Raw genomic sequence first — 19,195 nt, forward strand, 5'->3', positions numbered from 1 at the left:
CCCCTGCCAGGGTCCCCCAGTGCGTCGACGCGCGCCTCCAGAACCAGAGGAGCTCCCGGCGCCCCCCGGAACTGTTTACACCTCTGCCTTAAGACGACTGACTTCCGGCGAAGGCCCCGATGGATCCTGTGCATTCGGCTCGGCTCTCGCGGCGTGAAGCCCACCTCCGTGTGGCTCGCTCCTCGCGACCACGCTGGTTTTCTGCAATGTTCGTCCGTTGCCTCTTCCCAACCGGTGGCATGACCTGGTGCGGGGGGGACGCTAGGTAGCGCGCTGTGTGTTTCATTTGCAAAGGCACGAGGAAGCCCCGCCGTAGGAACGCTACGACAGCCGGGGGCTTCCCGCTCTCTCACGGCGGTAGGTCCTAGCTGCTAGAGAGAACTGAAAACTGTGCAGAGTTTCTGCGCCCGTGTAGGTTTCTTTAGAGAGGGTGAAGAGTGTCTTCCACTGGAACCCAACCAGTCTGTTAGCTGTAACGTTAAACGCCACCCACTTTTTTCAACACGTAGAGAGGCTCCTTCGAGGCATAAAGCTTAGTATCTTATAATCCACATGGCCTTACTTAGTCAAGTATATTTAGTAATTACGCGACCAGTTTTCCACTCAAGGGTCGGACTGTGCCACACTAATTGTATTTATGCGATCAGTTGTGGGCTTTCTCTCTGTAAATAAATGAAGCTCATGTCCTTTTCCAGTTGGATATCCCCCTCATACCACTACCAGGCTGTGGGTGGGTTTGAGTAAAGTCCCGAACAGCTCGTAGCAGGCGGTGGTACTTTCTGCCAACATCACTGGCCTTCCACTGGGGAATGCTTTTATCATTCAGGCTGCTTATCGTTTGAAGAGCACTCTCTCAGGCGCTGACGAAGTGTTGTTTCTTTGCCATTAAAACTTTTATGGAACTGTATTGTTTTTCTAAATAAAGTGTCTGAACTACTCCTGAGATGTATGAAAACATGTTACTTCACCCACAGTGAACCCACTCAATCAAACTTGAAACTGATAGACATGTCTACGCTGAAATACAACCCCTTTAATTTACTTTATCACGATAGTGAATAAGTACTCAGTGGCACGCGTGATACAATGGTAAATGAATAAGAGTTTTGTGTCAATACACTTTAATAATAATTATACAACTTGTAGGAAAGAGGACATGGAAAGTACAAACCTGTAGAAAGGACACCACAACAGACATGTTTTGAGTTTATTTAATGCCAAAAGCACACGAGACCTTATAAATACATTTCAGATGAACGTTGACAAGTAAAGAAAAAAAAGGCCATGGGCACAAATATACATTATAAAAAACACCCCCCTTCCTTGGTTAGTCTCACCCTAAACCTGCTAGATCTCAAATGAATGACATGAAGTCGTTTGGAATGAAATAATAATACCCCATGACCCACACTGCTACCCTGATAAAACACAAAAAATGTAACAGACAAATACATGAGACGTATTCCAAAATAGTCTTTTTACTGCATGATTATCACTAAGTGCTATATTTACAGACTAGAGTACATCGCTGTAGCCCTCCGAACCCACCTCTTTAAATACAATCACAGCCCGGGTACAACCACCAGGGGGCGTCTGGCACGGACAACAGTTTGACGTGACGGGAAGAATGAATATGGCCAGCATATAGGGCGACTCACAACAGAACACTGAAGGGCCGTGAGGATCAATCAAAATGAAGAAATAGTTTAACCAGTCTTTTAAAATCCATGGATTAGTGCAAACCTCATTGGACTATTTACTCTTTTTCAAAAGACATATCAATCAAACTTTACGTAGGATCAATTGGGCCATAAGAGGTTAACAGGGAATAAAAACAAAGCCATTCATGATTTAAAATGTGGGACTGGACTGAATCAAAGCACAATGAATTGTGTGCAATAAAATTAATCCATACATCTTTCATTTTATGCTGGAGTCATCCTTTCACAGTGGGAAGTCTGAAACATGGGTTAATCAACCAATATTTGTTCCTGGTGCCATAATAAACATTTATACGTTAACATCGTACAGTACAGTCAATCTGTGATGAACCAGATGATAAACAATAAGTAACATTTAAAGATTGAAACCCTTTAATTAAAATCCTTAATGAGATAAAAATCATGATTTCGAACGCCTGAACTTGAAATAGTTGAGGTTGCTTTAGAATTCAAGGAATGTTAATCAAATCTCATAATATAATAATGAGCTTTGAACGAGAGCACAAATAAGAAAGGCTCTGAATAAGTCTGGAGTTAGAACTAAAGACGTTTTTTTTATTATTTGGATTTTGTTATGTTTTTTTAACTCAAAATATGTAAAATAATTTCTTGAAGGCATTCACGCATCTGGCATTCACAAAAATGTTTTATTACTAATACCTTTCAGTTAACACAGACCATAATTGTTACCACAAAAAAACGATATAACGATGTCAGTGAGTGAGAGCCTATCGCAAGAACACTTCAAGGAAAACACGAAGCAGGGGTAAGAAACAATGTTGAAGAATAGGGATGCACCGATACCGATACCAGGACTCAGACCCGATACGTCGTCGATACTGTGACGATTTTCTCGTCACACTTCTCAGATGCAACCAGGCGATACCACTTTGCGCAACGTCGCGTAACGTTTAAGAACCAGCAAGCCCAAACGTTTTGGTTTCATTTTTTTGTCGTGTTTTGTCCTCTATGATCATCAACATAGGAATCAATGCCATTTTATCACCGTAACTAAAACAAGTCTCCAATTGAGAGAACAGAAGGGCAACGTGTGGCACATTTCACATTCAACATCGATCATTAGAACACTCAATCACAACGGCCGTACTAAAAAAGTATCACAAAGTGGCCGTGGGCTGTAACCATGGCGATAACACGCCCCCCTCTTTCTTACAGTTTTCTAAACTGTAATGGTATTTTTCATTCGGTATCGGCATTTTTATCGGTACTCGGAACCTGGGTCTGAAAAAAAAGTGGAATCGGTGCATCCCTACTGAAGCGTAAGAAGCTGTGAAAGGCACAGGTACCAGAGTCACCCCCCCCCTCCCCCTCAGTAGGTCTCCGGGATGACAAAGTCGAACTCGGGGTTGCCCTGCTGCTGCGGGGGGTTCATGCCCGGCCGCGACCGGGCGTCAGAATCCACGAAGATATCGTTCCAGCTCAAAATCTTACTCTGCTGCGTGGGCGACTGCATCTCCCCGCCGCCACCCCCGCCGCCGGGCATGACGTGCTGCACGCTGCCGTCCTCCCCGATCATGCGGACGCCGCCCTCGTGGGCGGGCCAGCCCGAGGGCGGCGTGGGGAGGGACTTGTAGGGCAGCAGGCGGTACAGGTTGTTGGGGGTGTCGTCCTTCTCCTTGCGGCCCGACGGGTCCTGGTTGTGCGCCTGCTTGCAGTGCGTGGACAGCACCTGGTAGTTGAGGAACATGTCGTTGCACATCAGGCACTGGTAGCGCCGCTCCCCGGTGTGGTGCGCCTCGTGCTTAGTCCGGTACTCGGCCAGCGCGAACACCTTGTTGCAGTAGCGGCACGGGTACTTCTTCTCCCACGAGTGCGTGTTGAAGTGCCGCCGCAGGCTGGTGAGGCACACGTAGGGCCGCTTGCAGACCATGCACACGTAGAAGGTCTTCCCGTCCATGATGAGCTCGTAGTGGTCCTCCGGCTCGCTCTTGATCTTCTTCTTGCCCGGGCTGCCGGCCGGCGACGCCGCGCCCTCCTCCAAGGGCTTGAGGGGCGTGGCCATCAGCGCCCGCCTCCCCTTGGCCGCCTTGGAGCCGCCCTCGTCGGGGTCCTCCTTCACGGGGACGATGTCGTACGTGTTCTCGCCGATGTTGGCGTACACCTTGCACCCCGACGAGAGGGCGTCGATCTCCAGGGCCTTGTCCAGCGTGATGGTCTTCTTGGCCACCACGGCCGCCTGGGGGAAGCTGGCCCCGGCGCCGTGCCCGGACGACATGTCCGAGAGGCGGATCTTAAAGTCCCCCTGCTGGGCCGTGGCACACACCTGCTTCTTGTGGACGGCCATCATGTCGCTGCTCTCGCAGGGCTGCGGCGTGTTGGGGGACACGGGGGTGAGGCTGTGCAGGCTGGAGACGGGCGTGGTGGGCGTGGCCCCGGAGGAGACCCCGGCCGGGGAGCAGGGTATGCTGGGGGATGTGTTGGGGCTGGGGTGGGGCCGGGAGATCGGGACCCCCTGGGGGGAACTCTTCAACGCGGACGGCGCGCCGTCCTCGGCTTCAGGTGGATCTGTCGCCCCCGCGGTACTTTGCGGTTCCCGCTTTTTGTCCGACGCTGCGTCCCCCGACTCGCCGGCTTCCAGGTCGATCACCGCCGGCTTCGGGTTCTCCTCCGCCTTCTTGGAGTCCGTTTCCGAGACGAACATGACGTCGTCGTTATCGGAGTCCCCGTCGTCGTCGGCGGATTTGCACGTCTGGTTAAACTCCTCGGCCGATATCGAGAAGGACTCGGTGATGATGGGCATCACCTTGGTGGACACGCCGCTCTTGCACTCGGGGTCTTTCGACAGACCCGGTAAGCCCTTCACTTGGGACAGAAGCGCCCCCAAGTTGGCGAGGAACTTGACGCCCAGTATCTGTCCGGCGCTGATGAGCTCCTCCAGCATGTCGGATCGGACGCGGATGATCTTGGAACTGTAAATGTAATTGAGGATCTGTTCAAAGATTTCTGCTTTGATAAAGTTCAGTTCGATGACCTGCCCGGCGACGGAGAAGAGCTGGTGAAAGTAAGTGCTGGAGGCGGACAGAATCGTTTTGTGGGCTCTGAACTTCTTGTCCTGTATGATTATCGTGACGTCGCAGAACAGTCCATGGTTCCTTTGGTCGTTCATGGACCTCAGCACAGTGGCGGAGTATTGTGTGTCCGTGGCGGAGATCAGCTTGAGGTTCGGCATGCCTAAAGCGGGGAGAAAACAAGAGAAGTTAATGTAGGTATATTCAGGTTATGGCACCATCATGATTACATTAAAGTACTGCTCCAAAACAATGTGCAGGTAAACACAATGTGTGTGTGTGTGTATTTGTTTATGTGTGTGTGTGTGTGTATTTGTTTATATGTGAGGGTGCGTGTGTGTGTATTTGTTTATGTGTGAGGGTATGTGTGTGTGTGTGTATTTGTTTATGTGTGAGGGTATGTGTGTGTGTGTGTGTTTGTTTATGTGTGAGGGTGTGTGTGTGTGTGTGTGTGTGTGTGTGTGTGTGTTTGTTTATGTGTGAGGGTGTGTGTGGGTGTATTTGTTTATGTGTGAGGGTGTGTGTGTGTGTGTTTGTTTACAGGTTCTGATATATATCAAATTGACAGTCAAATCCATCATTAAAAAGTAGACATTATTTATGTTGCCTCTAAAGTAATCTCTATTTTTAAACTTGCTTTGACGGTTTAATATATTTGTACTTCTATTAATACATATGTCACATTCTGTACGTCCCTCAAGGCATTTTCTAACGGCGTTTCCTATTTAAGTCCACATTGGATGTCTTTATTTCCGACCTTGCCATTGAAGTCATGTATAATTGAGTGAAAGAATAAAAAAAATGATTTTTCTGCAACTAGCACGATAGCAGTAGCTGCTAACATGCAAACAAAAACACAGCTAACGTTAGCTCCTCCATCCAAGTGCGCTGTGTATTTCAAACACGTCCATGCCACCACACCCTTGCTACACCACACACAGGGACCTGCACGAAGACCTGGGGGTTTAGTGACCCGGTCATCGCGCTGAGAGAGATCAAGACCAGGACATGCACATAGGTGGTCCAGGCTAACAAAAGTAACGCAGCCCTGCATTTGTTCCTCCTTCAATGGGCGACAGCGCGGCCTTCCGTGGCAGAGAGGTTTCCCCCACACACACATACACACACACACACACACACACACACACACACGGGATGAGGTCTTCTTCAGGCTGTTCAGACCGATTGCATGCAGGGTATCACTTACCTGCGCTTTCTGTTTTTCTGTTTTGACCAAGCCGGATTGTTACCTGCAGTTGTAACTTAGCGAGGCACAGACGACAAAAAAATAGACCGCCGCGGCACGTCTCTGAGGTTCACTACCGCTGTCATGACCCAGCCGGCCACCTGGGGCCGCTGTAGGGAGGCCACTACTTCTTTCATGACCCGGGCGGCCACCAGGGGCCACTGTAGGGCGGCCACTACTGCTGTCGTGACCCGGGCGGCCACCAGGTGCCACTATAGAGCGCCATCAGAGTACGTTTTTAGACTTCGATAATTGATTTATTTCTAAAACCCAAAATATAATAATAACAATAACTATATTTAATCATGATAATGTTAATAAAGGTTTTTAGTTGTTCAAATGCAATATCGACTGGTTAACGAGCCTTGAACCAGTACAGGACTGTTCCCAAGAGGAACCTTGCTTCCCTGTACGCTGTTCTTCGGGTAGCGATCTACGGAGGCACAATATCCTGTTTGGAAACGTTTTCCGAGGGCAACAATCGTCATGGCGTATCAGGGCTCTCGGTAGAGGCCCAGTTGTTGTTTTGTTCCCCAGTTCTGCCGTGGTCGTGTGTTTTAACGGCAGCCAGGATGCCCATCTACGACCGCTCATCAGACCGCAACCCCGATGGTGGCAGAGACCATAGTCCGGGCCGGACCAGAGACCATAGTCCGGGCCGGACCAGAGACCATAGTCCGGGCCGGACCAGAGACCATAGTCCGGGCCGGACCAGAGACAGGAGTCCGGGCCGGACCAGAGACAGGAGTCCCGGCCGGACCAGAGACCACAGTCCCGCTCGTCCCCGGCGGCGGAGCAGGTCTCGGTCCCGCAGTGGAAGCCACGGAGGCCGAGATTTGTCTCCGGACTACTTCGGTCCAAAACTCCCGAAGCCCCGAAACAGGGAAAGGGAACGAGAAGAACACGAACATCGGCTCCATGAGGCCCGGAACATCAAGAGGATCCGCATGGGGAGCCCCCGCCGTAGCCGCTCCAGGTCCAGGGAGAGGCACGGCCAATGGACGGAGCAGCGAGGCGGGCCGAACGACTACTACGACCAGCAGCGGGACGACGCGCAGCGGCAGCGGCAGGAGGCCTTCATCGCCAGGTAGCTTATTAAACGCAGTGTTCCCTATATGCGCAACGTGTTTGAGACGTTGGCCGTATATATATTTTTAAATAATAAACAACAAATTATTGCTTGTTGTTTTTTTTCTACCAGGCGGCTACAGGAACGGGAGAGGATTGGGGAACTGGGCTCCCCTGAAGTGTGGGGGTATTCTCCAAGAGTCAAGGAACCAGAGTACGTTTGTAATCGTTATCCCTTTAAATATTGATGTGTTGTCTCGAAGTGAGCCGTTCAACATGTAACTCCAGCGGCCCAGTATCGCTTGAAATCCATCTAAAGTGTGTTGGTCATTCCTCCAGCTCTGACGAGTTCACACCCGTTGAAGACGTGAAAAACAGCAGTTCAGATGACAGCTCAGACGGTATTACGCTCGATATCCTTCCCACCCTTTGCACCCACGTTACAAATTTAATTTAAATGTATTCAAATATTGTTTGATGCTTGCAGACGATAAGAAGAAGAAGAAAAAGAAGAAGAAGAAATCCAAAAAGAAGAAAAGCAAGAAGCACTCAGAAGACAGCGAGTCCGGGTCAGATTCTGACGGTATGATGTTTCTCATGGTTTCACATCCCATTGTTTGTTTTTCAAAAGTGTTTTTAGGTGTATAATATATAGTGTACTCTACCCATTTCAGAGGAAGAAGTGAAAAAGAAGAAAAAAAAGAAGAAAAGCAAAAAGTAAGTTTGCCTTTCCAAATGTATATTTGTTAATCTCCCACAGAGCAAAAGGAGAAACGATGCATAAAGATTCATATTTTCATCTTAATTTTCCATCAGGTCAAAGAAGTCCAAGAAGAAGAAGGTGAAGAAGAGCAAGAAGGCGTCCAGTGGGTCCAGCAGTGAGGAGTCCGGGGGGGAGGAGGGCGAGGATGACGAGGACGGGGGGCTGGTGTGGGTGGAGAAGACCTGCATGGATGAGAACCTGGTGGGCCCCGAGGCCCCACTGGCCCAGATGTCGCAGGACGACAAACCTCTCGAGTGGGTACACGTCAGAGAACGATAACGCTACTTTGGTCAGGTTAGCGTCAGGCGTTTTCATTGAACCTGCTGTTTGTCTCTTCAGTTTCGGCCACGCCCTGTTGCCGGGTGAAGGCGCGGCCATGGCGGAGTACGTGAAGGCGGGAAAGCGTATCCCGAGAAGAGGAGAAATCGGACTGACCAGTGATGAGATCGCCAACTTTGAAAAATCTGGCTTTGTTATGAGCGGTAGCAGGTATGTTATCCGTGCAACACTGTCCCATAATATAAATGGGTCTGAGTTAATTCAGATAAATCACTATCTCAGAAATACATTTTAAAATTGTATGTGACTACCAAAGTATAACACTTGCAGGTTTGTCTTCAAATTTACCTGGAAAAGATTAGCTGTTCAATGTCTTTTTAAGTTATTGAAATACTCCTACTGGATCAGTTTTTATAGATTTCTTCTATGGAGTCCAGTAATCACTTTCTGAAGATGAAATGTTCTTTAATGATCTGCGTATGCCTGACTGTATGGTACTACTCACTGAAACCTCTGAAGTCCACTTGTTTCTGACGTTGCACCGCTGACTGATCATGTGTCCTTTTCAGACATCGCCGTATGGAGGCTGTGCGTTTGAGAAAGGAAAACCAGATCTACAGTGCGGACGAGAAGAGGGCCCTGGCCTCCTTCAACCAGGAGGAGCGACGGAAGAGGGAGAGCAAGATCCTCTCCAGCTTCAGGGAGATGGTGTACAGGAAAACCAAAGGCAAAGATGAGAAGTGAACGGGGCATCTCAAGCTTTGGTTCTGGGTTTGTCTGTCTCAGTTTTATAGCAGTGTTTTATAGTGAAAGCCCACATGCATTGTCCAGCCTAGTTTTGTAAGCAAATTCTATTTTTTTGGTTTTTAAAACTGTACTGTGCAGACATTTTTTTTGCTTTTAATTTGATTGGACATTTGTACTAGTATGAGTCAGATTGGCTCACTATGGTATAAATACTGTATTGTCAATTATATTTAGCAATTGGTTGTGGGCTTATTCTGCTCTTTACCTTGTGTAAATTCCCACACATTCAGAAACCCACTGTGGTTAATAAATTCTTGAATGTACCCCCAGCTTCCTTTGGGTTAAAACTCGGCCGTTATTGTTCTTTAATGTTATGAAGCACATGATTTATCCTTTTGTTTTATGTTTTTTTTTTTTTTTTTTTTCTTTTACAAAGACATCTTGGGAAGCACTAGAGTTGTCTGGTCGGATGGTTCAAAGGTTGGCTCAATGGCCTCGGGCAAATACTAATCTGAATCCAAACTGAGGGATCTTGACTGATAAAAGACAAAACATATGTATATCCCAATTTTTTTTTAAATTTTAATGTAAACAAATATAGCTCTAATCAATTAGAGCTGCTACACAGAGCAGGTGACACGCACCAATCCTTCTTGAAATTTTAGTTTTGGTTTTATTAAAATCACATTAGAAATTAAAAGGAAAAGTCAATGCAGCAGTGATCCTCGGTTTAGGCAGGGAAAGATATGCACTATTTACTTACTTTTCTTCCTTCTAAACATTGGAATATTTGGAATAAACTTGTCTGAAGCTTGGAATGTTTTATTAGGTCCAGCCCTACTATTCAGAGGTTGGTAGTAAAAAAAGTATAAATACTTTAGGCTACTGTTCTTAAGTAGGCTAGTTTTCATGCATCTGTACATGAATTTATTTTTCTCACTACTTATGAATATTTCTCCCTACATTTACACACCTGTAATTTGTACTCCTTACATTTTCAAACCAGGTCCATTATCCATTAATTTATTCTGCATGCTTACGTGCCTTCCCAAAAGGCTTAATTAGACCTGATTGTGTTCTGTTTTTTGATCACTTTGAGTTCAGTGTTGACAGACAACTGATTGGCACTGTGGATACATTTTTTGTATTTATTAATTTGTTTTTTTTAGTTGAAGTTAGAATGGATTAACTTTAACGTCTCTTGAATAATATGACGTGAAGTTGAATCAGTACTTCTACCAGTATGTTTTTTCTACTTTGTCTACTACTTGAGTATATTTTTGCAACTGAGTTGGGGTCCCACCTTGATAACAGCAGATTAGTATCTGGCTGTCTGTAGAGGCACATTATGTAAGGTTCAACTATCAGTAAAGGCTTATATTTCATGAACAGGGCCCTCCATAGAGGTAATGGCAGTCCCAATGCAAAATCCTGTTAGTGGCTTGCACCTTTAGTTGAGACTACTGAGTGAAGAACAGACAGGCACAATGTAAATCGTATTTGACGTGTATAATGTTAGAATTAACTGTACACTTGTTTGAATAATTGAAACCATAAGGTTTAAACATATTTATTATACAACACATTTTAGCAGTGACATCTTGCCGTTCTCATTGAATGTTTTCAAGTCCCTAAAAAAAGAAGAAAATAACATCAGTTTTCAAACACATTTTGGGTGTGGACCTGCAGGCCCCATGGGGAGTCAGATGTTACCTTGGATTGATGGTACTCTCCCTTCCCAGACACCCTCTTGTCTCTCTCCATCAGATACCACTGGTACGGTACCCGGGCTAATCTCTTCTCCTGCAAACACAAACGTCTCATCATCTCAAACAACAGTTTTATATTGAAGAATATTTCGACGGGCATGTACAGAGGTTTGGTGATAAACAGTGGACTCTCTCAGACATCCTGGGGGTCTTGCAGGCGGGCTGCAGTCAGCTCACCTTCCCTCCGTTGGTGAACTTGTGGATCTGTATCGTCGCGGCTCCAGGGATGATGAGACACGCGGTCATGATGGCCAACCCGGGCAGTATCTCATACCACATGCTGTCGGTGCTTCTGGACCATGCAGCTCAGTTATATATTCAATAAGACGCTTTAAAAGGAGCGTCTAACGGGAGGAAGCCAACAAAATGTCCAACGTCCTCACAACAACTTGACGGTCATCCGTTCACTTCCGGGGCGCAGCGAGCTTTTACTCTTAATTTTAATAAAATATCAACGCAAACTGATTTTTGGTGCAGTGTGTGGATTTTGAATTTAAATACAAGTGAAATCATAATCATGAACATACTATTACATAGTAATATAACAAAAGTAATATATTGCATTGTCAAGTACATATACAACAACTATTAAAATGTTTTATTTTTTGTAGACAGGACTTAGAGATATCTCTATAATTATTTCTCGTAGAGTGATTATATTTAAATTAATGTATTCCGTATTATTTTCCATTCAAAGGTGCTGTGCGCGTTGTTTTGATTGGACCACAGCGCCCTCTATCGCCCTGGAGACAGAACTACCACAGCGCCCTCTATTGCTCTGGAGACAGAATTACCACAGTGCCCTCTATCGCCCTGGAGACAGAACTACCACCGCGGTCTCTAGAGGAAGTGCCTGCTAGATACTTTGGTCGCTAACTCACAGCTAAGAAGTAAACAGAAACAGCGTGGATGGACATTCATAAGAACTGATCTCTAAACCAAACTTTCGACCATGAAGGAGGACAAGGAGAACACCCGCCCCAAGGAGAGGAGGATGGAGGGGAAATGCGAGGAGGGAGAGAAGATCGAGAAGCCGAAGGAGAGGAGAGAGGCGATGACAAAGGTACGACCGGCTAGCTATGCTAGCGTCGGGTCAGCACGTTTGTTTGGATAACTTTCGTCGGGTAAAACGCCCCACCAGTTGGATTGTTTATTGTACGTTTCCATGTTCGTGTTTTTCTTCCGACGGTCCTTCTAACTCCACCGCTGTGTTCAGATCGTGATCAGACGGCTGCCCCCGAGCCTCACCAAGGAGGAGCTGGAGGAGCAGCTGCAGCCGCTGCCGGACCTCGACTATCTGGAGTTCTTCTCCAGTGACACCAGGTGAGGCGGTCCTCCTTATGAAACAGTTCATGGAGGTTTAATACTTGAGCGTTCACACGACCTTCGTCTTTCTTTGTATGTTTCTAGCCTCTCCCCCCACGTCTTTTCAAGGGCGTATATTAACTTCAAACAACAAGAGGATATCGTCCTCTTCAGAGATAGGTTTGATGGATATGTTTTCATCGATGGCAAAGGTATTAAGAACATGCATTTTACTATGGGAGGCTTCGTTTGAGGTACAATTATGACTAGATAATTACTAGACATTTTTGTTAACTTGCTTCCTTGTTTTCTTCTTAACAGGACAAGAGTATACAGCCGTTGTGGAGTTTGCGCCTTTTCAGAAGATTGGCAAGAAAAGAATCAAAAAACGAGATGCAAAGTGTGGAACCATAGATGATGGTAAAGTTATTGTCGACAGCCATATCGGAAAATGTTATTCCTGCAACGTTTATATTCAACCATCTCCTCCACCCTAACCAATATCCATTTTGAGCTTTCCTTGAACCTCAGAGACCATGTCTGGAACATCTACTGTCAATGTCTAGCTTTTAGTATAGAGCTACTTTTTAAACGTTACATAATGGGAATCAAACTTTGAAAAAAGTGGTTTCATGAAGATTGCCGTTTCCGTTTTAGATCCTGATTACGAAAGGTTCCTGGAAGTATATAATGGACATGATGACGAAAAGATGACATCCACTCCAGAGACTCTCTTGGAAGAACTTGAGGCGAAAACCAAAGAGCTTGGTGGTATGTAACATGTGGATTTTAAAATGAAAATATAACACAAGTCTAGCGAAGTATTCAAACAAAATGATTCACTCTTGCCCCCCTTTACAGCCAGAAAAACAACTCCCCTCTTGGACTTTCTGAAGAATAAGCAGGTCATTTTTTGGTGGTAAAATATTGCAGGATACACTTTATATACTTTACATTAATGGTACAATTATATAATTAACATTTACCCATTTAATCTGTGAACTTTAACATTGTGCAGAGAATCAGAGAGGAGAAGAAGGAGGAGAGGAGGAGGAGGGAGCTCGAACGCAAGAGACAGCGTGACGAGGAGCGACGGAAGTGGCGCGACGAGGAGCGACGGAGACGCAAAGACAACGACAGGATGAAGAAACCGGACCGGCCCTCGGACAAGGACCAGGGGAAGGAGGAGCCCAAGATCAAGGTAGCTACTGCGGAGGGCCCAAGCATCGGCTTCAACTCTGCCAAAAATGTGATGTTATTTATGAATATTTTCTTGAACCCCTCTTATCCAGCTCCTGAGGAAACCAGACAGAGGGGAGGAGATGGACACGGAGAAGCCTAAAGACAAGCCGAAGAGACTCGAGAGGCCAATGAAAGACATGGGAGTGATGGGGAGTTTGGATCTGAAGAAGAGGATGATAATCGACAACAAGGAAGACCGACCCAGGAAGTGAGTGAGCCGATTCTCAGGAAGAATTGTCGTTATGTATATATAATATATGTAAGGGATTAACACACTGTCACTCTCCTAACACGCTCGTAGGGTCGATGAGGAGGGACGCAAAGAGTTCCGGGAGCGTGACATCGTTCGGGACCGGGAACGTGACGCTATTCGAGACCGGGACGCCGTTCGTGACCGGGAAGCCATCCGAGACCGGGATGTTGTCAGAGACCGGGACGTCGTCAGAGACCGGGAACGCGACCGGGAGAGGGACAGGGAACGCCGGCAGAAGGAGAAGGACCGCATCCGGCGTCAGGACGAGGACAGGAGGCGGCGGCGGGAGCGCCACGACGGCGAGAACGCCTGCAGGAAGAGAGAAGAGGCCGGGAAGCGGGACAAGGAGCGCGACTGGGACAAGAAGAGGGGGAGCAGCGCCAACGAGTCCGCCCCCAACGAGAGGTCGGCCAAGGACAACCGGAAGGAAGAGAATATGAAGAGAGATCGCATGCGCAACAAGGTAAGGGCATGGAGCAGAGCTGCTACTTATACAATGTTATGTGAATGTTTCTACGTTCGTCTTTATTCACATCTTGTACATTTTTGCTCCAGGATCGACCTGCCATTCAGCTCTATCAGCCGGGGGCCCGGAACCGCAACCGTGGTGGCGGAGGAGGAGGTGGTGGGGGCAGTGGGGGAGAGTCCCAACTGGCAGAAGGAAAGCCCGACAACGAGTCCAAGAGAGCCAACGACATGGGAGACGATTGAATCAGTTTTGGGGCAGCATGCATGTGAAGCGTGGGGTGCAAGACGGGGCTGGCAGGGCTCTGAGGGGAACACACCAGCGCCGCAGCGTAGCGTGTAGGTGCGTCCTATAGCCAGACCAGGGCACAGTGATGTCATGGTGCCACACTTGTCCGTTTGTCGGTCAATAAAGGATTAGGTAACACAGCACTTCCTGACTGGTGTACATTTGGCTCTAGGGACCTGTCGCTGATGCCAAAGCTTCTTTGGGACTTCATTAAATGCCAAGTGGCCTTATCGCAGTGTTGCTATGCTTCTGTCAAGTGTTGCAAACGTTGGAGCTTCATTTTGCTGAACAGTCCATCTATGCCACACCCTTAAACATTTAAATGTAGTTCTGCAATAGCTCTCTGCCCTCACCATTCTGTTGTACATTTTTTGACTGAAATGGTGTTACCATTGCAGGATATTTATTGTGTTTCTCTACTGTATGTTCTTACAAGTATTATATAAAAGGTCATGGAAGAAATGCAGTTATTTTTCTCCTGCAACAAAAACATAAATTTATCTGCCATTTGAATACAGCGGTTGCCTTATGTGTGGACTTGAAGGAATTATTTGTTTAGTTTAGAAACTGAGACATTTATTCACTGATACAGCGATAAAGGAGAAATAGCCATTTGTGACTTTAGAACTGTGAGCTTAAGCATCGCTTCAAGCCTGCCTGCAACCTTCAACATACCAACCTGTGGCCTTCAAACGTCAATTCAAAGAACTCAAGATTAGCCCTGCATAAAAAACTAATTTCATGATGAATTAAACAGAGTACTGCATGCAATCAAATCAGTTTAATCCAAGCTCATTTTGTTGGAATGAAAAATAAAATGGTAATTAATGAAACTGTCTCGGATTCTTATTCCCTACATCTCTTGATGACTTAAATTTTCAAATTCACATAACAACCAGTCAAAGATATTGGGAAAAAATTGGAAGCAAATACCAATGTATGATTCACTTTGAGGGACTTGGGGGGGGGGGGGGGGGGGTATTGTTTTCACCAGAGAATTCAACAGCCATATTGAGTGAGGTTACATTGCATTGTGATGTTTCATATGCACATTGATTAGGACTAATATGTACATAACAGTCAACGAGAATGAATTTTCACTCTAATAAATCAATGTCAGACAGAGGCTATGTAAATGACCAAGAAGAAAGAACACATCCTACTTTAAAATGAGTGTGAGGTAGGTTATGTAAAAACTGCCTTTTTCCACTATTGAGCATTCATAACTGTTTTACAAAATGAAATAATCAATGCATATGTATCAATCCTCATTTTGCATGGGCCTGGTGTGAATGGCATAATTAATCATTAATTAGGTTTTTTGTTTTTGTTTATGTTCTTACCGCAATATTCCACTAGTGTCGCTGTGTAGAGAAAACTAGTCTATTTGGCCCGTCTTGATTGGTTGAGAAACCCTACATCACTGCCGCTTCCCTTCCTTCCATCTCTTCGATCGCGGCCATAGTGGGGAAAGCACTGTGGACAAAATGGTAAATACAAATCTTAAAACATCCACCGCGTTGGCTATTTAAAATCTGAATGAACCTTTCTAAATCATTGAATACATCTTTATATACCTTAAATATGTGTATATTGTGTGAAAACATACTTTACATTTTAAACAATTTATGTTACGGTTTGCTGTACCCATCTCTGCATGTTAGCGGACTGGTTCTATGCAGCTAGACCTACTGAACCTCTCAGCAGAAAATCTATTATCTTTCATTCACATTTGTATTTGCCAGTTTATTATGATGTTTGTGGGTTGCTGTAGTGTTGGCCGGGACGTGTCAATAGTGCAGCGCTGTACACGGCCCCTCGTTGAGAAGGCCCTTCAGCCGTTCACCCAGTGCGCATTAACCGGTGATTTATCGTGATCTGATGCTTTATCATCGTCTCTGCTTACAGTCGTCCCACAAGACGTTCAAGATCAAGCGCTTCCTTGCTAAGAAGCAGAAGCAGAACAGGCCGATCCCTCAGTGGATCCGAATGAAGACTGGGAATAAGATCAGGTGTGGTTTTAGTAGCACGTATACAATGACCTCTTTAAACCAGATGTTTGTGTGTAAGACGTTTGGGCCCCTCGACTTCTGACTGGTTCACTTTATTTATGAAAGGAAATCTTGGAAGATCATAGGTTTCTGGACGAAGGTGTCTTCCATTTCATGTGTAAAGCAGGTCTGCAATTGCAGTACTTCAGACTAGTGAGGTATTGTCATTAACCCTGCTGAGAGCATCCTCCTGCTATGGACCTACTCCTCCTGCTCACTGTGGCTGCTGTAGGTCTGTAGTGGGGACATGGTAGATAGTGACCCTGGGCGACTAGTAAAGTGACGTTGTCCACATGAGTAATGCTATTCATGAATCCCTTGGGGCTAGTTCTGCCGGGACTAGACAAATGTGTGACACTCATCACCTCAAATTTTAAACTAGTGTAATGGATGCTAGATTAAACATAGATGCAACAAAGTTATCTCCAAGTCACCTTTGAAACGTGCAATCTTTGAATTGTCAATAAGCAGATGAGTGTAATTTTGTTTATAGACGATAATGATAAACAGGCAAAAGGTTGTTCCAGGTGGAATCGATTGACCACATTAAGCTCCCATTAAGCCAGATCTTGTAATGAGCTAAAGTGCACTGCAGAGGTAGACTAATGACTGGACTGGGCAAACTTCTGGCTAAATTGTTGTATCAGATGGTCGTACATTTCCTGTATGACCATCAGAATGCACCCATCTTTCTTTGCCCATACTCCACTGTGCCATTTTGTGTGGCCTAAAGGTTATTATTTCAAGTCTTAAATATATGTAAATGTAGCGTAAACTAGGCTATCCAACACTTAGTTGTCCCGTGTACAGTACAATAATGAAACACTGTCACCATAAGGACCATTTCACAATTGAATTACTAGACTATAAAGTTATTCCTATGCTTCGAAAACGGGTGATGTCGTTGCATCACAATATGCAAGCCCTGTGATTAAATGTTTTATCTTTAACCATTCATCCGTGTTCCACAGGTACAATTCCAAGAGGAGACACTGGAGGAGGACAAAGCTTGGCCTGTAAACCTTCCACTGCTCACCCCCCCGGCGTCCCCATCGACCATCCATCAAGACCCTCTGCTGGGCCGGGCTCCGGGGAGAAGGCAGAGTTCGCTGGATCAACAGTCTTTTTGTACAAATACTCTGAATATGGTTGTGTTTGACAATAAAAATGTCTGACTCAGCCACCTTGTTGTGCAATTCATTAGGTTAACCTTTCCTTGACTTTTTCTGAGGAAACGGACACGGCTATGAAGAGACGGCTGTGAGGAATTAGAATCTGATTACATGACAGTGGAATGCTGTCAGCTTAGTATTTAATATCTGAATCAACATGTGACATGCACTCAAGAACATCTTTCATTAACATTTTGTTACTGAGCAGACACAGGACTTTACAGTGAGACTGCAAACAATCGTGGGAAAGTTGACTCCAGTTAATGGTAGTGAATAAGTACGTCCTTAATGAAGGGTTAAATAATAGATATTCTAGCCTTCTCAATTAAGGTTCTTTAGAAAATGATCCACACTTTCTTTGTATGCTTTCGGCGTCCTGTACGCCTTGATAGTTCGAAAGGGTCCAATGTCACCTCACTTATTCCCCCAGAAGTTGAAAGCGTGGAACACGTCTCTTAAAGATGTGACAAGCCGACTCTCGGCTCTGGTCCTGTTCAGCGAGTCCACCTCGTCCAGCCGGGGGTCCACGCATGGGGTAGGGTTCGGCGTGCACGATGCACTGTTGTTGGCGTTCTGCGCGTAGTCCGTGTTATGCTCCTCGTCCCACGCACCCAGCAGCTCCTTCATCTCCAGTGGGGCGTTTCCCCTCAGATACTGCCAGGCTCTTTTGCCATTGTAGTCCATCACGTCAACTTTCGCGCCGAAGGCACCGACTAGCAGTTTGACCACCATGAACTGGCTGTGCATACTGGCGACGTGCAGGGGGGTCAGACCCCCGCTGCCTCTCAGATTCACGTCGGCTGGACTTCCCACGTTTTCCGCGTGTTTTAAAAGTTTAGTCAAAGTCTCACCGTGTCCACTCTTGGCCAACCAGTGGAGAACAGAGAAGCCACTAATAAAGTCCTTCCTGGTCAGTAAGTATGGATCGTCAGCAATAAATTCAAATATGGCTTCATAGTTTCCATCCACAGCGGACATCATCCAGGCGTGCTCCATCGGATATAAAGCCCAGTCCGATCGCTGGGTGTCTTGCTCTTCCCTCGAAGACGTGCTCGTCGTATTCGTTGAAAGCACGCCACCAAATCCAGTATTTGACGGGTTGTTGAACATTAATTCCTTCAGGTATTTCTTACGCATGGCTGGAGTGAGCGACCCTCTCTCCGGAGCGTCAGCGGAGTACCCATGCAGAGCGCCCGGGGTCGAGTCACTCACCTCCAGCTGCCTCTGTAGTCCCGACCTACGCGAGAAGGAATTGGGCAGAATATGCTTCCCATATCTCGACAGCCGCGCCAGAGCCCCGCGGCTGGTCCACGGTCCGCCGGGGCTTGGGCTCGGATCCTCGGTTACATTACAGGTTGTTTCACTGCGTTCCTCCCCGGAGAAAGCATCGTTTTGTGGGCTACTGCTGTATTCATTCACCTCACCTTCCATAATATTACGGTAAATACACTCCGACGTATGGATGCAAATAACATCCCACTATTCAGATTTAATTACGGAAAATGATATGGACAATCCCGTTTTCAAAGTTAGTTCCCCGTTTGCAGCTTAAACACTTTAAGTAAATTGCAGTTCCAGCCGCGCTTCATTCACTCACCGGTGATAATGGTCCTCTTTATTTGTATACCGTGTCAAAAGTAATTATTGAAGGACCTTTAAATATCGGGGTTTCCTTATTCCATCCATCTGAGTTGATCCATTAATGGACAAACTCAAGCGTAAACCATGTCCGCGTCCTTAGAGGAACTGAAAACGAAGTGCATTTCGCAAATCTGGCACAAAAACGCCTAGTGCAA

General features: G+C 46.2%; 6 protein-coding genes across 6 annotated transcripts; 3 read left to right on the forward strand and 3 right to left on the reverse strand.

Moving 5' to 3' along the window:
- Positions 1-1,266: 1,266 nt before the first annotated feature.
- zbtb33 (zinc finger and BTB domain containing 33) lies at positions 1,267-6,056 on the reverse strand. The gene is made up of 2 exons (XM_079744712.1): positions 5,958-6,056; positions 1,267-4,913 (listed from the first exon to the last, which is right to left on the reverse strand). The coding sequence occupies exon 2, from the start codon at positions 4,909-4,911 to the stop codon at positions 3,052-3,054; it is 1,860 nt and encodes a 619-aa protein (XP_079600838.1). The 5' UTR covers positions 4,912-4,913; positions 5,958-6,056; the 3' UTR covers positions 1,267-3,051.
- A 409-nt stretch (positions 6,057-6,465) lies between these two features.
- nkap (NFKB activating protein) lies at positions 6,466-10,316 on the forward strand. Its single transcript, XM_079745468.1, has 8 exons — positions 6,466-7,083; positions 7,198-7,278; positions 7,404-7,465; positions 7,552-7,647; positions 7,739-7,781; positions 7,881-8,081; positions 8,167-8,316; positions 8,676-10,316. Exons 1-8 carry the CDS (start codon positions 6,569-6,571, stop codon positions 8,848-8,850), a joined length of 1,323 nt encoding a protein of 440 aa, XP_079601594.1. The 5' UTR covers positions 6,466-6,568; the 3' UTR covers positions 8,851-10,316.
- Positions 10,317-10,407: 91 nt separating this feature from the next.
- On the reverse strand, positions 10,408-11,010 carry ndufa1 (NADH:ubiquinone oxidoreductase subunit A1). The gene is made up of 3 exons (XM_079745469.1): positions 10,800-11,010; positions 10,567-10,656; positions 10,408-10,484 (listed from the first exon to the last, which is right to left on the reverse strand). The coding sequence occupies exons 1-3, from the start codon at positions 10,899-10,901 to the stop codon at positions 10,464-10,466; spliced, it is 213 nt and encodes a 70-aa protein (XP_079601595.1). The 5' UTR covers positions 10,902-11,010; the 3' UTR covers positions 10,408-10,463.
- A 469-nt stretch (positions 11,011-11,479) lies between these two features.
- On the forward strand, positions 11,480-14,987 carry upf3b (UPF3B regulator of nonsense mediated mRNA decay). Its single transcript, XM_079744327.1, has 10 exons — positions 11,480-11,685; positions 11,839-11,945; positions 12,033-12,139; positions 12,249-12,347; positions 12,585-12,698; positions 12,789-12,832; positions 12,946-13,128; positions 13,220-13,377; positions 13,471-13,885; positions 13,978-14,987. The coding sequence occupies exons 1-10, from the start codon at positions 11,575-11,577 to the stop codon at positions 14,131-14,133; spliced, it is 1,494 nt and encodes a 497-aa protein (XP_079600453.1). The 5' UTR covers positions 11,480-11,574; the 3' UTR covers positions 14,134-14,987.
- Positions 14,988-15,616: 629 nt separating this feature from the next.
- rpl39 (ribosomal protein L39) lies at positions 15,617-17,406 on the forward strand. Its single transcript, XM_079745332.1, has 3 exons — positions 15,617-15,666; positions 16,085-16,188; positions 17,199-17,406. Exons 1-3 carry the CDS (start codon positions 15,664-15,666, stop codon positions 17,245-17,247), a joined length of 156 nt encoding a protein of 51 aa, XP_079601458.1. The 5' UTR covers positions 15,617-15,663; the 3' UTR covers positions 17,248-17,406.
- A 115-nt stretch (positions 17,407-17,521) lies between these two features.
- On the reverse strand, positions 17,522-19,140 carry sowahd (sosondowah ankyrin repeat domain family d). The gene has a single exon (XM_079745330.1). The coding sequence runs from the start codon at positions 18,828-18,830 to the stop codon at positions 17,814-17,816; it is 1,017 nt and encodes a 338-aa protein (XP_079601456.1). The 5' UTR covers positions 18,831-19,140; the 3' UTR covers positions 17,522-17,813.
- Positions 19,141-19,195: the final 55 nt, after the last annotated feature.

This window comes from Pollachius pollachius (assembly GCF_949987615.1).
Source record: "Pollachius pollachius genome assembly, chromosome: 10".
In the NCBI taxonomy this organism is placed as follows: domain Eukaryota; kingdom Metazoa; phylum Chordata; class Actinopteri; order Gadiformes; family Gadidae; genus Pollachius; species Pollachius pollachius.